The following is a 21,469-nucleotide window of genomic DNA, read 5'->3' as shown; positions in this document are numbered from 1 at the left end:
AATACGGTAATAGTAAGCTTTTTAGTTTCTTTCATCACACCATTGTAATCTTATTGATAACAAATAGTAGCAAATATAGTTTCTCAGCTAGTTTCACACTAGTTTTAAGTGGCATGGTAGCTTATATTAATATTATAGCTCTATTTTGGTGATTAATGTAAGAGGTCTGAGTGATTTGGAAGATGTCCTTCCAATAGTATTGCAGTAAGTTATATTTGTAATGTTCAGCATTACCTTCCACAACTGTATCAGCTAATATGTTTTATCATCTATCAAGACTGCACATTTAGAAGTGAGCCAAGCAGAAAGACTAGACTATAATTTCTGTACTTGTATGTATTTATATGTACTTATGTAGTTATTGCTCTATTGGAAAAAAATCAATCCCCCTATAAGTCACTGTATAGCCCCAGTCTGTACAGACTGGGGGTTTCAGCAACTTATAGGGGCTTGATTTTTTTCCAATAGAGCAATAACTACATAAAAGCTGCTTGAAGGCCTTATGCTCTATGAAGGAAGACATCATACTACTTTTTTAAATTGCTGTAAATTATCATTAGTCAACATTTAAAGTAAAATTCATCAGCGAGTTGCTTGGTTCTAAAAAATTTTAAGTGATTGTCAACCATTGTTCCACTATTTTGGACATTAAGTGATGTGTGTGTTGTTGAAGTTGTCTTAAGTTATTGGTAATAACTGTCTTGTTCTGTCACCAGGCTGGCACATATGGAAAGGACTAATGGTTCCTTGTTCACTGACAGCAGTTCCGCCACTGGAAGCATGTGAGTAATACATACATTATTATACAATAAAGTAAACTAACACAAATAAACAAAACCTAAAACAGTGGTATTCAACTGAACATTTTTGTTGTAGTGCCTCACCATCATTCTTATTGACCTGAGAAGTCTGCAGTGTATTTAAGGTCTTTCTATGCAGGCTGATTATCGGGCCTGATCATTCCTCCAAATGTTCATTCTCCCAACAATCGAGGCATGTAGAAGGGCTTAACAGTCATCTGATGAACGAGCAATCGCTCGTTTGTTAGCTGATTGGTTGGTTTCATCGAACAGAAGATGCGTGTCGATCAGCACCCGTTACATTGGGCCGAGAACTCTTCTCTTCTAAAAGGACCATTAGAATGGCCAAGTCGTTGGTCCAGTCTAATGAGTTCTGCTTGTTGATCAACGCTTGTTTAATTTTCCTTTACACAAGCTGTGAATTGGCTTATGGGGACGAGCAATTGTGATTACGATTGATTGTCCCTATAGGCTGGCTGTACATCTTCCCAATTGTATGGGAAGATGTACTGACAATCACTGAGCATTTTTATACTCACTGAAACTGAACAATCAGCGTTCAGTCGGTTGATCGTTGATCATTTACATGCTATATTATTGGATGACCAAACTTTTGGAGAAACATTCGGGCCCGATAACTGGCCTCTGTAAACGGACCATGAATGTAAAATATACACCTAGTGGTTCTGAATGCATAGTACACTAAACCTTGTTGGGCTATTATAAGAGGGAAAGGGTAATTTAGGAGTCAAAATTAGACTGACTAGCAAGTACTCGAATCCCCATCTGCTGATGAGAGCCAAGGAGAAAAATGTTGCTTGCTTTATTACCTGTTTGTCTTCATGAATAGAGTTTAGTAAAGTAGTTTAGAGCTGAGAGAATCTCATTAGAATGTTAGGCTACCAATAAGACTAGTTTTTTTCTTCATGTTTTCCATACATATTCATGAATTATAAATGAGCCATCTGGGAATATTATAAACCTCTCTAATCTCTCTTTGCAAATAAGTGGCCAATTGAAGTTTGAAATTGCATTTGGCTCTTCAGGCTAATGAAGGTTAATAATCACAGTGTTTTGTTGTAATTTAATGTTGAGATATTGAAATTTTTACAATAATGTTAGGTGACAGCGTCATAAGTAAATACTTTGCTGCCGCTTCTTGAGAAGCTTAGAATTCAAATAACTTTCAACTGAGAGGCGCACAACATGCGGCTCGGGGGCCTCATGTGGCGGACAATGCCATTCTGTGCAACCCCAATCATCTGGGCACATAGAAGAGCAACAGGAATGCACAAGTACTTAGGGTGCACCGTGTTGTTATGTCTGGGTCCCCTATATATTAGGACAAGTACTAGTGGTGCACTGTATGGCCATGTCTAGGTTCCTATATTAGGACAAATACTAAGGGTGCACTGTGTAGTCATGTCTGGGTCCCCTACATATTAGGACAAGTGCTAAGGGTGCACTGTGTAGTCATGTCTGGGCTCCCTGTATATTAGGACAAGTACTAAGGGTGCACTGTGCAGCCATGTCTGGGTCCCCTGTGTATTAGGACAAGTAGTAAGAGTGCACTGTGTAGCCATGTCTGGGTCCCCTATATATTAGGACAAGTACTTAAGGTGCACTGTGTAGTCATGTCTGGGTCCCCTATATATTAGGACAAGTACTAAGGGTGCCCAGTGTAGTCATGTCTGGGTCCTCTATATATTAGGACAAGTACTAAGGGTGCCCTGTGTAGTCATGTCTGGGTCCCCTATATATTAGGACAAGTACTAAGGGTGCACTGTGTAGTCATGTCTGGGTCCTCTATATATTAGGACAAGTACTAAGGGTGCACTGTGGAGACATGTCTGGGTCCCCTATATATTAAGACAAGTAGTAAGGGTGCACTGTGTAGCCATATCTGGGTCCCCTATATATTAGGACAAGTAGTAAGGGTGCACTGTGTAGCCATGTCTGGGTCCCCTATATATTAGGACAAGTACTAAGGGTGCACTGTGTAGCCATGTCTGGGTCCCTAAATACTGGAAGAATAAAGTGTCTTGACCTGTTCGGCACTCTAGAAATGAGTATATGGCATATATTTAGGATATACCATCCCATTCCCCAGATAAGAATACCCTTGCAGCCCTTAGAGGTGCTTCAGTGTGGCAATGTGGCCCCCAAACACAAAAAGTTGTGCAACCTTGTTTTAACTGTTGAAGAGTTTCTTACATTTGTGATCAGAATGACTGTATTATAATGCCTTTGTGTAATGAATATATAATCTATGCACAGAACAGCAACAGGTGGCCTTCAAGTTACTCATTCTGCTACAAATTATATTTTCTCATAGGAATTCCTATTAACAATTGTCATTCTAAATGGCAGGCTAATCAGCTAGCCTAACCTACACAGCTGGGGAACTGCTGGCCAGATATTTCTCACTTATCATATCATGGAGTTGATGAATCTATCTCTAGTGCTATGATGTTTTAGGTAACAGTGGGAATTCATCTCGGCTCTCTTATTTATGACTTTGTCTTTATATATGAATGAATTATCCTTTACCATCTAAATAAAGAGGGTTCTATGCGATTTAATAAAGTACCTTTTTTATACCCAGAAACAGTGCCATTCTTGTCCATTGGTTGGATCTGGTATTGCAGCTGCTGTAGCACTAACTGCCTGTGAACAAGAGTGCTGCACTTTCTAGAAAGAAAAGCTTCATCTTTATAATTTCATAAACACCTTTAGAGGAAATCTGTCAGCCTAAAAATGCTTTCCAAACTAGGGGGCATCGTGTTATAGAGCAGGAGGAGTTGAGCAGATTGATATATGGTTGTATGGGAAATGATTCAGTATAACAATCTGTGTATTACTGTACAGACACAAATAGTTGTCAGTCACTGATAGCTCCGCCCATTGGACTGCACAGCTCAAAATGTGCAGGGATGTAAATGAATAAAATACATGTTTTGCTGAATCTTTCCCCATAAAACTATATCTGTCTGCTCGGCTCCTCCTGCTTTACATGCACCTGCAAAATGGACTGCATGTTTGAGTTGAGAGACTTTCTTTAAGACCCAGAAATATATTGCAATTGTGTGAATATAAATTTATAACAACTTTTGACACTTTCAATAGAGGGTTAAATTATTCACGAAGGTTAATGCATGACTGGGAAGTATGAGACATCTACAGCACATACAACACTGCTGCCCTGGTGACCCCCTAACACTAATTTAGGGACAATAAAGCCTTCACATCTTTTTCACTGACTATTTAAAAATGTTTGTATTTCTGTTGTAGTATTCTTTTAAGTGAAAATTAATCACATCCATGTCTGTGCCTTGTCATAAGTATGTGTGTATAAGTATGCATGCCTCTTCGGATCTATTTCATTTAAGCCTGTAGCAGAACCCTGTGTAGGTTCGAAAGCTCGCATTAACATCACAGATTTTTGTTAGCCATTAAAAGGTATTATGTCTACAAGATTACTTGATTTTTCTTGCTGCGAACAATCACATTTCCTTCCGTAATGACAGTTGGCCCAGAGATCGGCTGATCGGCAGGGATCTCGTGCTGCTGACCTCTGCGGATCAACTATTGATAAGCTATCCTGAGGATAGGTAATCATTAGTAAAAGTCTTGAACAGCCCCTTTATAGATTGTCCCAGAGAGTGGATTTAGGGTAATAAAGCTTGATCACTATATAGGTATAGCAGGTATCAAATGAACGAATAATATAGTGTGTTCTGGCTCTCTACTCTATTAATATAGCTGACCTAATACTGAATATATGAATGGTGCACTAGCTTACTAACATTAGCATGTCATTATCAGTATAGGTTTGGTGGCTACTAAATCTCTTTGTAATATACTTTGATTTAATTTTTCACCACTTTCAAGTTATTAGCTGTCAATGAATGAGAACATTCTAGTTTACATTTGTTGTGGATGGTGGTATCACGATATAGATTCAGGATATAATGCAGCAGAAGGAGTTACAAAATGACATAATATTTTGTTTCAAAGAAATGAAAATGTGTAATATTATAATTACAGGCAATCAGTTAATTTTTACCATAGAATCGCCTATCGCTAACTATGACTAAATAGATTCTAGGATCAAAAATACTCTATGCACAATATTAAGTAATACCAGCACAACAATTTCAATAATACAGGTCAAGAAGCAATCTTTGGAACAGAAAGACAACCTATGTAATATAATAAACAGTTTGTATTCAATGCAAAGACACTTTACTTTTCACAGTTCAATAATTCTAGAACACGACTTAGACAAACTTTAATAGCAATGTCTCTAAGATGTTAGGCTTAATGTCACTCCCACAGTCCACTCTTAAACACTGGAGCCCAGAATTGGTAGTAGCGATTTGAATATCCAGCATCCAACCACTCATTTAAGTTCCCCTGCCACTGATAGCTGCAGGTCTGCTTGCTTGCTATTTTGTTCTTAGCAGTATGCACACTTAACAGCTTTACGGAGGCTGACCTCACTTACGGATTGTTGCCAACAAATGTTCCAGTGTGCTTTTTGGTATTGGCCCATGGCTCATCAGCACAATCTCTCTCTGGTCTTTACAGTGCTCATATTCCTGGGTCCAATCTCTGTCCTCAATCAGTATCACGGTCTGGTTCTTCTGTAGCCTATTACATTCTAGCAGTGCATCCATCTGCAGTTCTTCACACACTCAGTTGCTCTCGGCTGCACTTTAGCTCTCGAGCAACAACTCTACTCTTTACCTTGTCCCTTTTCTCTCCTGCCTGTGGTGCAGCTAAAATTATTTTTATAGGACCAGGGCTCCTTCTAGAGGGCTGTCTGCCCAGCGGTAATGTCTTGGAGGGGACAGAACTTTAGATCCTCATCGTTCACAGGTGATGTAAAATTCTGGTGTTTCCTGTGCCTGAAGCTGCTGCTGTGCGCCTGAATCTGGCGCGCGGCTATTGTTCTCCTTCACTCCATTCCCCTGTCTGACAGGAGCGGGCTAAGATTCGTGCGTCCACTACAGTAAGAGGGGGGAGGGAGCATTGCTCTCCCTTTTACACAATCACAGGCTGTCTAGTCCTGGTCTCAGCTAATACAATTGTATCCAGTCTACGCATAACTGAGTTAAACTCTAGACTGATACATTGTAGCAAACTATCAGTGAAGAATGTGCAGTGACTGATATAATACAGAGCCTTGCCTAGATCGGGTACAATTACTGTATATCCATTTTTCTAATTGACACATGGCTTTCCCAAAACAGAGATATCTAAAAAAGAATGATTTGAGAGAAGAGATATGTCAAACCAATCAACTGTGTATGAAATATTCGGAGTGGGAGTTTTGCCATTGTTTTGCATTCTAACTCCGTATACTCCATTGCATTTAATAGTTGCTATTTATATCCCATTCCCTAGATTCATTAGCGCTGCTACAAATTCCTCCCTGTAAATAGCACTGAGAGGATGGAATGAGAAATGATGTTCCTATCTCAGAGCCTGAATCTATCTCTTGTTGATCCTACAGCCATTTATTGAAGTTTCAGCTACTAATAACCCTACTGTCTCTTGCTCTTCTTTCTTTTATTGTGCAATTAAAGTTCTCTTCATGCACTAATTAAACTAGCAAAGCAGATGAAACTGGAAAAGTGAGTGTCTATTATCTACGGGCCAGTGTTCACAGTGCGTGCTCAAGATGTTTCGTGCAGATCCCCATGTCAGCTAAACATTTAACCAGTATTATATATATGTGTGTAATTCAGTGGCATCTCATTGTGGAAGGAGGAATATAATGAAAGCTGTAGAACAATTAAATGTGTTTCAACACCTTATAGGTCAGAATGACTTACAGTAAAAACACTGGTCTCCTTTATCACTGCATAACTAAGACACGTCGTCTTAGAATGGAAAGGTTTTTTCAGCTTCAGGTCATATTTGAAGAAATAAAAGGATTAATCCTCATTTTGGGATTGTGGGTGGAGGCATGGAAATTGTTCGATATTGTGTTTTGTCTCACACAGATGCAAAAATAGTGTGACTTGTCACAAAGAAATGTACAAGGAAGCATATTTTGTAAGTCCTTTCCAAAAGAAGGTCTCAGTTTCTACTGCAAGGGAACTTCTGGGCATACTGGGCTTTCAAACTACTCAGCTAGTGGTTTCAATCTAGTAGTGGCTGGGTATCAGTGTAAATCGACCTCTTAAGGTTCCGTCACTATGTATAGATCCAAAGGGTCTATCACCATGTACAGATCCAGAGGTTCTATCACCATGTACAGATCCAGAGGTTCTATCACCATGTACAGATCCAGAGGTTCTATCACCATGTACAGATCCAGAGGTTCTATCACCATGTATAGATCCAGAGGTTCTATCACCATGTACAGATCCAGAGGTTCTATCACCATGTACAGATCCAGAGGTTCTATCACTATGTACAGATCCAGAGGTTCTATCACCATGTACAGATCCAGAGGTCCTATCACCATGTACAGATCCAGAGGTTCTATCACCATGTACAGATCCAGAGGTTCTATCACTATGTACAGATCCAGAGGTTCTATCACCATGCATAGATCCAGAGGTTCTATCACCATGTACAGATCCAGAGGTTCTATCACCATGTACAGATCCAGAGGTTCTATCACCATGTACAGATCCAGAGGTCCTATCACCATGTACAGATCCAGAGGTTCTATCACCATGTACAGATCCAGAGGTTCTATCACTATGTACAGATCCAGAGGTTCTATCACCATGCATAGATCCAGAGGTTCTATCACCATGTACAGATCCAGAGGTTCTATCACCATGTACAGATCCAGAGGTTCTATCACTATGTACAGATCCAGAGGTTCTATCACCATGTACAGATCCAGAGGTCCTATCACCATGTACAGATCCAGAGGTTCTATCACCATGTACAGATCCAGAGGTCCTATCACCATGTGCAGATCCAGAGGTTCTATCACCATGTACAGATCCATTCTGCATAATAGCTTTTTAACAACGATAAGAATAAATATTACACTTGATCTTGGCCAAATGGCAAAAACATTGTGCACCTTATGTCCCGGGGGTCAACATTGCATTAAGTGATGTACAGCATGCATGACAGCTTTGAAGAGGTTGTAACAAGATTATAAATAATCCCCTACCCATAGGTTAGGGGAGAATTTGCCTATTAGTGGGGGTCTTATTCGTTCAAGCTCTATAAAAGAATATTTAGAAATATTTAGAAGAAAATTCATGAAGAAGTTCGGATTCTTGATCTGTAACTGAAAATATTGTTGCTTTTACTTCAGTAAAAGAGGATTTCTATCAGGTAGTTACTATTAACCAAGTTATCATCGGTTGGACGTAGGCTTCTTTCATATCTGCAGTGGGGGTTTTGTTTTCCTGCTCTGTTCAAGGGGAATCTTATGATGGAACTGAAGAGCGCCGAACAGACCCCGTTGACTAGGGTACTCTTATAGTGGTAACTTCTACTTGCATAGACGTCACCAACTTTGAACAATTATCAGGCCATTTGGTGGATGTAATTGCTTCCTTGAATCTTAACTTGTTAGAAGATCTCATGGTAACATATTTCTTTTAGGGTATGATTGAAATGAATTGTATGTCTGACGATATAATGATAATCACCTTTTATATAGCGCATGTGTATTACACAGCACTTAACTCACTTAATATTAGGTTCCGTGCCCATTAAGGCTCACAGTCTTTATTCACCATGTTTTTGATAATGTGTTTGTATTAAACTTCTAGTGATGATGAACATGCCCTGATCCAGCAATACTGTCACACATTGGGAGGAGAGTCCCCCTTAGGTCAGCCACAGAGTCCGGTACAGATCCTAAAGTCAGTGGAAAAGGAGGAAAGAGGAGAACTGGAGAGGATCATTGCTGATCTGGAGGAAGAGCAAAGGTATAGTATATGAGAATCCTTGTGCATTATACTACATGTCCTGTATCTGAGATAAAGAATATAATTCTCATATAACATATATACAGTACTATAATCTGCATACATGCACATACACTGGATGGCCACTTTATTACGGACACCTGTCTGGTACATCGTGAACCTCCTTTGGCCTTCAGAGATGCAATTCATCATGGCATCCATCCTCAGGTATCAGAGGACCTGTAGTCTGCCAAGAAAACATTCCCCACATCATTACACCACCTCCACTAACCTAACCTTGTAGCTCCTGACTGGAAGGATTCATTGATTCTTGCTGCTTGTGCGAAATTCCAACCTTCCCATCAGAATAGTGAAACAGAAATCTGGATTCATATGACCACTGTTCAGTGATCCCCTTTTTGCACTTTTTTGCCCACTGGAGTCTTTCCTGTTGTCTTACAGAGCAATAATCCTTGAACTAGTCGCCCGCTGTTATTACTCAACCATGCTAAGAAACAAATATTTGTGAATTCAGACATGTTAGTTGAAGCACTAATAGTATATTCAGCTACAGTTTGCTTAATACACCGACTGTTCATCAGAATGATTCTTGTTATCCTCCTCTGACCCCCTTTGTTGACAACTTGTTTACACCCATAGTATCCCCTTTGTTCTCAGTATACTCTCCATAGCATTGCATGAGAAAACTCCAGAAAGTTGGGGGATTTTTCAAATTTCGGCCTTGGCTAGTCTATCACCGATGACCATGCCTCATTTAAAGTCATTCACATAGCTTGATTTTTCAATTCCAAAGTGGATTCACACAGACACCTGATTACTTGATTTCATGTGGCATTCCTAGTCATGTGTGTAATTTCCATATATGGAATCTGCAATAAGGAAAGGGCAGGTGTCTTGAAAAAAGTGGTCCCTCGGAATATATAACATGACTGAGCAGTTTATTTTTTATTTTTTTTCACATTAAGCCTAAATATATTTTTTGGTTTCATTAACCTGCTGTATGATGCTTTGCTGTAGGTCACGTAATTAAAACTTTTACTGGAAATTATTATAAAAGCCCTTGGTCTACAGCCTTTTAAATAGTCACAGACCTCTATGGTAACTTCCAGCATACGTTTAGTTGCCAGTCACAATCCTGTACTGATATCCTTAAGTTTTTCACATGTAAGAACAGGTTATTCCTATAGTGGCAACAAAACATATGTGAGGCCTGCATATAATATACACTCATTGTAAAAAAAAAAAACTACATTCCCTAGAAGAAGTTGTGGGAATGGAATGAAGCTTACTCTGTGTGATTGTAAAACTGATATAAGTAAGTGATTCTCATATCAGAGCAAAAGGAGAATTTATTGCAGAAAACTGACCCCTTGGAGGGAGGCTCTAGTACCCTGTTGTACCACCTCTAGCTTGGATACAAGATGTTATACGGGTGGGCATGGACGCTCTAGTACCCTGTTGTACTGCCTCTAGCTTGGATACAAGATGTTATACGGGTGGGCATGGAGGCTCTAGTACCCTGTTGTACTGCTTCTAGCTTGGATACAGGATGTGATATGGGCAGGCATGGAGACTCTAGTACCCTGTTCTACCACCTCTAGCTTGGATACAAGATATAATACGGGCAGACATGGAGGCTCTAGTATCCTGTTGTCCCGTCTCAAGCTTGGATACGTGTGGGCATGTAGGCATACAGGTTCCGTTGGTATCCTGTACCATATCGATCCACATTTGCTGTGACTGAGCCTCGTGCAAACTTGTAGGCTGTCAAAGCTGGTGACGCAGATGGTCCCATACATGTTCTATTGGTGATAAATCTGGGGATTGTGCAGCCACGGAAGTGTGGCAATGTTGTGAAGGCATTACTGTGACACCAAGCTGGAAAATGCCTCTTGGGAGCCCTGCCATGAGAGGAACACAAATGTTTGCAGGATGTCCTGAACATATCGCCAAGTTGTCTTTGTCCCTCGTATCACTACTTGGGATGACCGACTGTCGCCTGTGATGGCCCCCCAGACCATCACATTAGCAGTGGGGGCAGTGTGGTGCTCTACAGCAAAGGCAGAATTGAGGCGCTCTCACCCCTAGGCCTCCAGTGCCTTCACACAATCGCTGGCCCCAACACTTCCCAACAGTCTAGTCAGAACAGCCCAGGTGGTGGCCAATTCGTCCATAGGATTATCCAGCCTCCTGCATTCCAATAATGCGCCCCCTCTCAAACTCTTTTAACTGGGTGAAATTTCTTTGATTGCATTATAGAGGTATCTAGTGGTAAACAAGCTCTACACAAGCAGAAATGGAGGTGACTACACACAGAGAGCCTCTGAGAGCTTTTTTATTGGCCATGGGTAGAACCACTTTTAGGGCCTCAGATGACAAGTCTGTCCATCTAATTGAACCACAACTCTCATCATTTGCATATCCACCTGAGATGTAACTGCATGACAAGTTTTGCAGCAAAACTACAATTCCCTCTAGGTGCGGGATTTTTTTGGACAATGAGTGTAATAACATTATAATACCATCAGTTTTAGTAGTTAAAATGGAGTTATATAACATTTAAAAAGAAGAAAATGTTATCAAGGACTCAGAAAGAAAGATTAAATCAGGTACTGTCTGCAATAGAAGACATCCTGTACATGAAATTATAGGCCACGGTACATTAATTATGGTTGAATGCCTTTTGAGGGTGTTTGTACTTGTACATGATGGAAATAGGAGGACATGTTTGTCAGTGTGTCAGTGGAGTGTCAGGGGAACACTGAATATTGTATTTTAACTCCCTTACCTGTTCATTTCTTTTTCGCTCTTCCATTCGCTTTCCTTACATTCTTTTTATGTTTTTCATAGCTTTGACATTTTTTTGGATGTCATAGAACAATTACTTAACCAGTCTATGCCATCCCAAATAATCACACTGTCCAGTAAGCGCTGTATTATTACTTTCGTGCAAGCCATGGGGAAAACAACCCACATGGACGCAGTCCAAATAGGGGCTGGAACAAAAGGAAAGCTGATAGAGATGAGCATGCATGCTGAACACCATAACAAACTGAACAGTAAACTGGACTTGTGAGCAAATATACAACGATGACTGACAAATGCCAAAACACTTACCAAGAATACCAACACGCATAAGCAGATGGAATAGATAAAGTACGTACGAGGTATTGGTTCATATTTTGGCCAAGATACTTAAGCTCATGAGCCTGCGACAAGGGTCCTCGCGGTCTTGTGAGTCCCTACTCTAACAAGACAACTTAAACCCCAGGAGTCTTGCCTACAAGCGAGGCAATCGTTCCAATAGAGACAGCTCCACGCTGGAATCTAGGGGCCTGGCTCACTCTAGATGGTAAGAGACAGGACACCGTTCACACGCATCAACAGACAATGGACAGCCACCCTGAACAGATAACTGCTCACATCAAATATATGGTCACCTACTCAGACATTGAACACATAGATGTTCACACCAAAAACTGACACAGGGAATATATACACATAGAGATGATTGTCCTTAGCAAGTACCTGCTCGCTCGGAAGAAAAGGTTCGGGTGCCGGCGGGGGTCGGGAGCGGCGGGGGAGAGCAGGGGGGAACGAAGGGGAGATCTCTCTCTCCCTCTCTCCCCCTGGCCCCCCCTTGCTCACTCCCACAACTCACCACTCACCCACGCCGGCACCTGAACTTTTTCTTCTGGGCAGGCAGGTACACGCTAAGGACAATGCTCGCTCGAGCAATTGTCCTTAACGAGTATGCTCGCTAATCTCTATATACACACTGAAAAGGACAGTTCACACCTAATGTCTGGTTGCCTATACTGGCACTGAACAGGGTACTGTTTACACCAACAGATAAGAGAATTACAGATGAGGGAATTCCACCCAGAACCTCATACATGCAACACCAAGCAAAACATGCTTGACTCCAAACACCAGGGTCCTGAGAGGGAATGAGGAAATGAATAAATGTCTGGCACACTCTAGTAAAAGGAGCTGGTATTTATATGCAGCAGAATGGTTGCGATTGGCTGGCTGGAGAACCCCACACCATCAGCCAGCCAAAGTAACCACACTAGCAACAGTGTGCTCCTGGAAATCCATAGAACAGGTCTCTGGAGCACAACGCGACATGTATATTATGTAGTGAAAGGGTTTTCCAGCCTTTGAAAATTTATGTCCTATCCATAGGATAAAGCATCAATATTAGATCATCGAGGATCCGACTTCTCAGAACCGCCACCAATAAGCTGAATGTTCTGTGGTCCTCCGGCAAACGCTGCAGCATTTTTCTTGTTTATATTAGTCCAGAAACATTTAATTTGACACATTAAAGTATCAGAATGCACATCTATAATGAAATTTAATGAAACTTTAATGTGACACTTGGATTCACTCAGTGTAGCTCAAGAGGTAGTCCTCGACTCATTAACTCCTCAGCCCTAGGCTCCTTGCAATACAACAGCTCTTTCTCTAACTGGCTTACTGGCGTCCTACTTACATATATCACTCCCTGGTTACCAGGTCAACAGAGACTTTTGTCTCGTTGCGCCAACCACGGGTTGTCCCACCTAGCACCCAGGGGGTAGAGTATTTAAACAGAAAGTTTCTTTCTACACAATCTTAAAGAGACAGTATATATAATACAATTAATGAGCCCAGGGGCTGTACACCACCTTCTTACAGCTACAGTGCAAGGGTATTGCAGCGTTGTCCCATTCACTTCAATTTCTCACAGTTTTTAAGATCTCTGCTGTCATTCAATAAGGACTTGATTTCTTACTTTAATTAGACAGAAGTTTGTCCTGGTCATGTGATGATCACACAAGTGCCGGTTACAGTATAGAGCTGTGTCTTCTAACAAGTTATATACCTGCATGCCCATCACGTGATCAGGATAGATATTTTATTTCCTGAAAGTAAGCAATTGATTTATTTTACACATTTATATAACAAGTACTTCACCCAAGTGTATGCACATTCGTGTGTGCATGAGCTTGACGTTTTTATGGACTAAATGATCCTTTTTGTGTGTGTATTGGCGTATTTTACCATACTTTTTGAACCTGCAAGGCATGCTCATTGTGTGCGGCAAACAAAGATTGAAATGGCTAATTAGTCTTAATGCATTCCAGATGTGTTCTTTTTTCCTGTGCAATTGCGCAATATTTCACTCATCTCCTTGCAAATTGTGTGCGCATTTGTGCAGTCCACATTGACTTCTATGGGGACCTTTGGTACGCAAATACTCAGAAAAATTTTTCTATTATTGTTGTGCAACCGAAATACATACGCAAAATACGGAGATATGAATGAACCTATTGTTCTATTCTTTGCGTATTGCCTTATTCTACTGTACTGTACAGTTGTTGTCCCCATTGGGACTCACAGTCTAAGTTCACCTATTAGTATGTTTTTGGAGTGTGTGAGGAACCCACACAAATACAGAGAGAACATAAAAACAATATGGATGTTACCCTTTGGGGGAATTGAACCCAGGACTCCAGCACTATCAAAGCAGCAGCACGAACCACTGAGCCACCATGCTACTGAAATAACAGTAAACAGAAGTGTGGAAATGATGAGGAACTGATATGTCAAATGGAAAATTGTATAAAATGTCTTTATTCAAAGTGTAACCACTGGGGAAAGCCAACTGTCTGGCTCTGGAATCCATGTTCCTTTAATTTTTAAAGAGTCTAAGGTTTAATAATGTTTGCATTCATTAAGCTCCAGTAAGTTCATAAGTTTTATGTTTAAGGGGTTTTTCCGTAGGTTTAGTTAATGATTAGAGATGAGTGAGCGTACTCGGAAAAGCACTACTCGCTCGAGTAATTTGCTTTATCCGAGTATCGCTGTGCTCGTCCCTGAAGATTCGGGTGCCGCTGCGGCTGACAGGTGAGTCGCAGCTCTCCCCTGCAGCTCCCCGCTCCGTGCCGGCACCCGAATCTTCAGGGACGAGCACAGCGATACTCGGATAAAGCAAATTACTCGAGCGAGTAGTGCTGTTCCGAGTACGCTCGCTCATCTCTATTAATGATGTATCAATCAGACAAGCTCTGAAAGTGATTTGGCAGAGTTGCCAGTGTGGACCCATTTGACTTGAAAGAGGTCCTGCCCCACCGCTATGTCTGCTCATGCATTGACTAAGCACTTGTATAATCTATACTTTATATATTTTAAACAGGAATTTAAAGATTGAATATGAACAGCTTAAAGCACAGCAGTTGAGGAAAGGACTGAGCCCTCCATCTTCACCCCCCGAATCATTGGCATCAATTCAACACACATCAGAGGATGCAGAACTCATTGCTGAAGCAAAACTACTACGACAGCACAAAGGACGACTCGAAGCCAGAATGCAGATTTTAGAAGACCATAACAAGCAGTTGGAGTCTCAGCTTCACCGGTTGCGCCAGTTGCTGGAGCAGGTACCCCCACCCCGTATTTCTGAATTAAATGGAACAATGCATAATTTCCATGGTGTCTGTTAACTGCTAAAACAATATTCAGTGAATGTAGAATAGGTTTGCCGATTTGGTTTTGTGCTTCCTACAAAGGTTTATCTATTATATGGTATCACAATGGTGTTCACTTTATTTTTACTTTTCGTGGTTGCTATGGAAATCATTATTTTTTTCTTGCATATTGAATACAAGTAACAGGCACGAGCCGTTGGAGGTTTCAGGAAAGAACTTTATTCTAAAGATAGTTTCCTTTTACCGGTCATATGATGTCTTTTTGAATTGTTACTGTAAGACCTTTTGTGGAGACTTTTCCTTTTTTGACAGAGAGATATTTTATATCTAGTGGTCGATATTTCTCACAACTATTTTACAAATAACTGTAAATACAAATATCCTTTCCACCAGCAATCTATCTGGAAAATGAAAGAAAGCAGGTCACGATGGGTTTCGCCAATGTTTCTTCTCGGTTATCTGTTCAGCTGTTTTCATTAAATTCTCCCAGTGGTTTTGTGGAATGAAAGCACAAGATGGGTTTTCCAGCAGATTTTCTGCATGTTATTTGTCATGACAAGAAGATAATCTTGGGGCTTTTTTATTGCTCATGTAGGTTTTCTAATCTTCTGACATATTGTTGAGATGAATGCTTCTTAAGATGTAGTATTGGAGATTCCAAGCTACAGAAAGCTCTTGGATGCTTTGTTGGGGGCATAAGTCATCTACATAGATGCTATCCTCTGATGTACAGAGTCAGACTTGGCTATCAGAATAGCCAATGTTAGGCCCCGGCCTTGACACAATAATAAGTCCTTAATTCAACAGGGCTTAATAGGTCCATCAAAAGTCAACCCCATCCCAACTTACTTTGGGCCAATCACTTAACATTATAGTTCATTCTTGATTCAAAGGTGATTTTCAGACTTTTTCAAAATAGATGCACGGGTTCAGTATGGAATAAGTAGATCATCAAATTTATTTCCTATGGTGGGCCCATTGAACCCTAGTTCAACACTACCCACATGTTAGAAGATTTTTCTTAAATGACCCTCCAAGCTTGGATAAACCAAGACAGCCACACCATTTCTCTGACTACCTAATGCACTCTACACATTGATAGTGAATCCATAGTCTATGGGCCCTTTTAGACTTAATGATTATCATTCATATTCTCGCTGGATTGTGGGAACCATTCAGTGTAAATGCCTGTACAGTCTGAGTGATAATTTATTCACTTATCGTTCAGATCATGCAGGCATAAAAATCAAACAATGGTCATCCTGTGTAAACAAGCAATCATTCATCTATGAACCATGGCCTATTTACTGTGAATGGAGGCGGGTGGCCAAAGCAATCCACGGCTCACTCATTCTCCATTAACTGATCGATCATCACTCCTGTGTGAAAGCGCAAAAGTGATTATGGCTTGGACAGCTGTCAGGCGCTTCTGCACTCGACAGTTGTTCCATGTAAAAGTGCCCTAAGAGTATGCTACGGGTGGGAAATGCTGTGAAATGTCTGTAGTGGGAAATTACCCTGCAAATTCCACAGCATTTTCACACCCAAAATACTCAGAGCCTCATGTGGCGCAGAGTATAAGCTCTCACTCATGACCTGAAGGTTGCAAGTTCAATCCCTGAATGGTTCAGGTAGCTGGCTCAAGGTCAACTCAGCCTTCCAAGGTTGGTAAAATGAGTACCCAGCTTGGTGGGGGGTAATAAATAAAAAATTACCTGAAAGCGCTGCAAAATAAGTTGGCGCTATACAAATAACAAGATTTATTTTTATTTACTCAAAAAAGGTGAATTCTAACTCGAAATCAGCTGCCGGGGCACTTGCTGACTGCGCATGCACTGCGAGTGAGAGGAGCGCTGTATCTGCTAAAATCAGCTACAGATACGCAACTAATTTTGAGTCAGAATCCACAAAAATTGTGGAAATTTTGACTCTGTTGTGGAATTTGACTCAAAATTTTCCACTGCGGACTTTCTGCAACATTTCATAACCCAAGGGTTTAAACAGATGGATGTGTCTTAGCCATATAATGGGATGAAACAAAACCATTGATGTGAGTGGTTTCGTTTCCACTATCGGCATCCTCAGGCGTTAATAAAAAAGATAGGACTTGCCCTATCTATCTTATGTGGGTAATATTATGTGCGAGAAAGATAGGGCAGGACACTGCTTGCTGTTCTGGTCAGCCAGCGCTGGTTTGTCCAGTATCAGAGGGTCGCTTTAAATATTTCAAGATGTAACATTTGTAGACTTAGACACAATGTTTAGAACTTCGGCTGATGGAATTAGCTGATATCGCCTACAGCAACCAATCATGTTTCCTTTTTAATAATGTAAACCAACATGGGACTCTACCATGTAGCTTGTATGTTTCAGTAAATGTCCCCATGGTTAGTGTTCTTTAGCCATTCACTAGTTCATGTTGACAGCTCTACATTGTATTTATACTACGTAGTTAATGATTCATGATTTCTCTGACAAATCACAAGGTCATCTTCCTAAGAGGACAGGAGTTGTTTTTTTTTGCATACAATCTTTTCATATTGCCTGTGAAGCTACAAGACTTTTACACATTCGCTTCACACCTATATTATCACCCACAGCATCTGGATGATATGCTATAATATATTACATAGTCCACTGCATCTAGAATGGTATTCCTTCAACTATAGATGTGTTGTAATGGTTCGTTAAAAAAACCCCACTGAGGACTTACTCACACAAGCGTGTTTGCGAACGCAATGCACAGAGAATAGAACACGTTGTTTTCAATGGGTTCATTCTCACTTTTGCTTTTGTGCGAGCATTTCACACGTGCAAAAAAAAACCACAACATGTTTTATTTTGGTGTGCATTTGTGCCCCAAAAGCACCATAGCACAATGGGGATGCACAAATGTGCCCAATCCCTTTGCAAAATAGAGTCGGTCCTATTTTCAAGCGCCTGCGGAAACATTGGGCGCAAAAAAAAAGGAAGTGAGAAATCAATGGGTTCTGTTCTCTGAGCTTTGCAGGCGGGATTTTCCCATGTGCAAAATTGTAGTAAAACGCGCTCCTCTGTCAAAGCCCTTAACCTGTATGTTTAATGTTTGGCTCCATTTTTATCTTACAGTGTTTGGAGTGGACATGCTATGGGCCAGTTTGTATGTAGAAACTTAGGGCCCATTCACATGGTTGTATTTACGGGCCATGTGTTGTCTGTGTATTCCATGGACAGCCCAAGGCCCCATAATAGCCTATGAAGCTATTCAGATGAACAGTTATTACATGGACGGATGCAGCATGTTCTATTCTCATCCTTTTTCACACACAAGAATATGACATTATGTTCAGGGTCCGTGTAGAATGAACAGCACATGGACGGATGTCCCTGTGCTATCCAATGCAAATTGTGCCCGAGTTTCTCAGACATAGCATGCATATGGTTGTGTGAATTTACCCTTAAGGTGCTTTTAGACTGAATGATTATCGTTCAAAAAATTGCTATCTTTAGCATGGGCACCAACGCCTTGGGAAACGCCCTGTTTGCCCCTATTCTTCATAGACTGCATGTTGAGAAGGTTGAAATGCATTAGTGCTCCTATATGGTCATTTACAACAGTTGGAATGTATATAAAGGTATATTTTTCGTGCTAATATGTGTATATTGAGCACATACGGTCTGATCCCCAAGGAGTTGGCTTTATAATTTGTTTTATTTCCATTTCAGCCGGAGTCGGAATCCAGGGTTAATGGAGTCTCTTTGTTGGTGTCGCAGCAGCCGCCAGCTCCTAGATATTCGGCTGACCATCATTACAGCTTACAGTTTCAGCAGACAGGTGGGAAGCAGGTTTACCAGAGTGATTTATTTCGCACACAAACAGCAGCTGTTGTCAGAGGAACCAAAACGTTTACAGATTTTCTAATTGAGTTGGACTGTCTGGAGATTAAAGCCGATCGTTCTCAGTCTTCTCTTAAAGCACCAATAAATTACAGTAGATTTAGTTCGGTTTACAGCCTACTGTAAGAGCTATCTACATCGTGGCCGGATATTACAAGGTCTCCATATCTCCAAAGGGTATTATCATTGGTAAAGATCTTGTTAAATAGACATATTGAACATACTGTGCCTTATGAAAGAATCCCCCCCACCATCCCCAGTGTATTTCCTGTTTCATTGCAATTTCTGGTAGGGTTGTACTATTCCCTTTACACAACATGCCGACCACTTTAAGGGTGCAAACTATTTTTTACTGTGCCGCAAACAATAATTAAGACAACGAGAGAGTACTTTAATGTGCGTAAGTGACGGGAAAGTCAATACCTTGTGGAGGCACCTTTCGTTGCAATTAGATATCTAAGTCTCTCGGGGTCTTTGTTCATCTAGACACTGGGATTTGTACCCATTATTCCATGCAGAACTGCTCCAACTTCTTCAAGTTTCTTATTTTTATTTTTTCGCCTTAAAAGATTTCAGCTTTTCAATGAAGTTGTACAGATAATGGGTCACACGGAAGGTGGAAATACATCGGAAATGATTCATCTTTGTTGGATTTTATAGCATGACAAAAACATGGCATTTTAACAGGGGTGTGCAGACTTTTTGTACTGTCTGGGATGATTTAGTGATCCTGCATTGAGGAGGGGGTTGAGCCCAATGACTCTGGAGGTCCCTTCCAACTCTACCATTCTAGGAATCTATATCCACTGTATCACAGGTCCTCTCTGAAGACAAAAGCTCAACCAATATCTATAAGCTGTATCAGCCTAGATTACTTCATCCCGTATGGTTGTAGAACGCTGGGCGCATTTCATTCTTGTAGAAGGAATCATCGATCAGCTCAAAACTTAGTAAAATATAAAGATGACTATTAAAAATGTTCCCATGATATTATATAACTTGTCATAATAGTGATAGAACTATGAAACGTGCATTCTTGTCTGCCTAGAATTAATGTAAATGATTTTATTCTCCTTCATTCTTCAGTAAGTCATTACAGATTATTCTGCAGTGAAGTGGAGCAGAGCAATTGATTACATAGACTTCCTTGCCCACCACTCTTGAGATCTAAATATTGTTACTGAGCCCAATAGAATAATTTTAATTTTCCTCCAAGCAGCAATTATGAAGTCTGCGCTGGAATGAATCTCATTGTGGTTATTAGCCATGCATAGCAGACGTTTTATTATTAACATAACAAACCATTGGAACGCTCATAGACTCCAGTTTATAGTTTTTTACATTTCATTTCTGACTCTTATTACTTTGATTAATGTATCCGCAGATGATGTTTTGTCCCCACCGCACAACCCCAGCACAGACCTAACAGATGTCATGGAGCAAATAAATAGCACATTTCCACTCAGCAGCTGTAAGTGTTACTGATACTTCATGTATATCAGCTATACCACTATGGGTAAAATCTGACTCTGACTGTGGCACTCCTACTGTAACTGCTGATTCCAGAGAACGGCAATGTAATATCTATCATTCTGATATCATATGGTACATTAGTTGGTAGTTTAAATGCAATTTTGTGTAGCTTCTAATATGGATACAAATCCTGGCCTGACTACAAATCTTATGACCCAAACTATAGATCCCTATAGTGCTATTAGTTTGAATCACTAAAGGGAACCTGCTACGCCCCTACAGCACTATAATCTAAGTTATGGGGCTGTTAGGGGAGGTGATTTTTTTACATGGTTTATACCCACCCACTTCCTGCTTCCAACAGTGTTCCCCTATGAAGTTCACGTGGTATAGGAAAATCTGACTCTTTTTAAAGTGTTGTGTGCAGTCTCTCTCATATACTTGTATGGGAGAGCACGCACATGGGACTCTGAAAAGAGTCCGATTTTTCATGGCCGTGCAGCCTTTAGAGGGGGACAGGAAGCGGGTGAGTATAAAACATGTAAAAAAAATCACCTTCCCTAATAGCCCCATAACTGTAAAAAATGCATCTCCTGGTTCTCTGCCAATGTCCCTAACAGGACCATAACTTAGTTTATAGTGCTGTAGAGAGGTGACCGGTTCCTTTAATCCGCTGTAAGGCCAGGCCTTGCAACTGCAACATAGGTTCAAAAATACAAAGAGCAAGTTCTGCTCCTGTATAAATAGGTGCTTTCTAGCGCTTTCTCAAAGGATGGGTAACTTTTTCTTTTAATATTGATTGGGCTACCAAATAAATTTTTGCATACAGCTTTTTTTATACCATTTTTCACAGTAATTGTTGAATTTAATTTCGGAGTAAATTGAACAAAAAGAAGACAACATTTTTATGTTTCATTTTCAGTTTTGC

The 21,469-nt window shown here is 40.5% G+C and overlaps 1 protein-coding gene across 8 annotated transcripts in view; it reads left to right on the top strand.

Moving 5' to 3' along the window:
• The window catches only part of UTRN (utrophin), a 701,048-nt gene that overhangs the window by 667,087 nt on the left and 12,492 nt on the right, over nt 1–21,469 (top strand). For all 8 annotated transcript variants that reach the window (XM_066595903.1, XM_066595904.1, XM_066595902.1 and 5 more), the window contains 5 exons: nt 717–782; nt 8,558–8,716; nt 14,901–15,144; nt 18,898–19,006; nt 20,453–20,539. In XM_066595903.1, coding sequence (XP_066452000.1) covers nt 717–782; nt 8,558–8,716; nt 14,901–15,144; nt 18,898–19,006; nt 20,453–20,539 — 665 coding nt within the window. The remainder of the gene's footprint in view (nt 1–716; nt 783–8,557; nt 8,717–14,900; nt 15,145–18,897; nt 19,007–20,452; nt 20,540–21,469) is intronic.

Source organism: Eleutherodactylus coqui, chromosome 3 (assembly GCF_035609145.1).
Source record: "Eleutherodactylus coqui strain aEleCoq1 chromosome 3, aEleCoq1.hap1, whole genome shotgun sequence".
In the NCBI taxonomy this organism is placed as follows: domain Eukaryota; kingdom Metazoa; phylum Chordata; class Amphibia; order Anura; family Eleutherodactylidae; genus Eleutherodactylus; species Eleutherodactylus coqui.
Note: the sequence above shows the minus strand (reverse complement) of the source record. Positions and strands in the feature narration are given on the sequence as shown.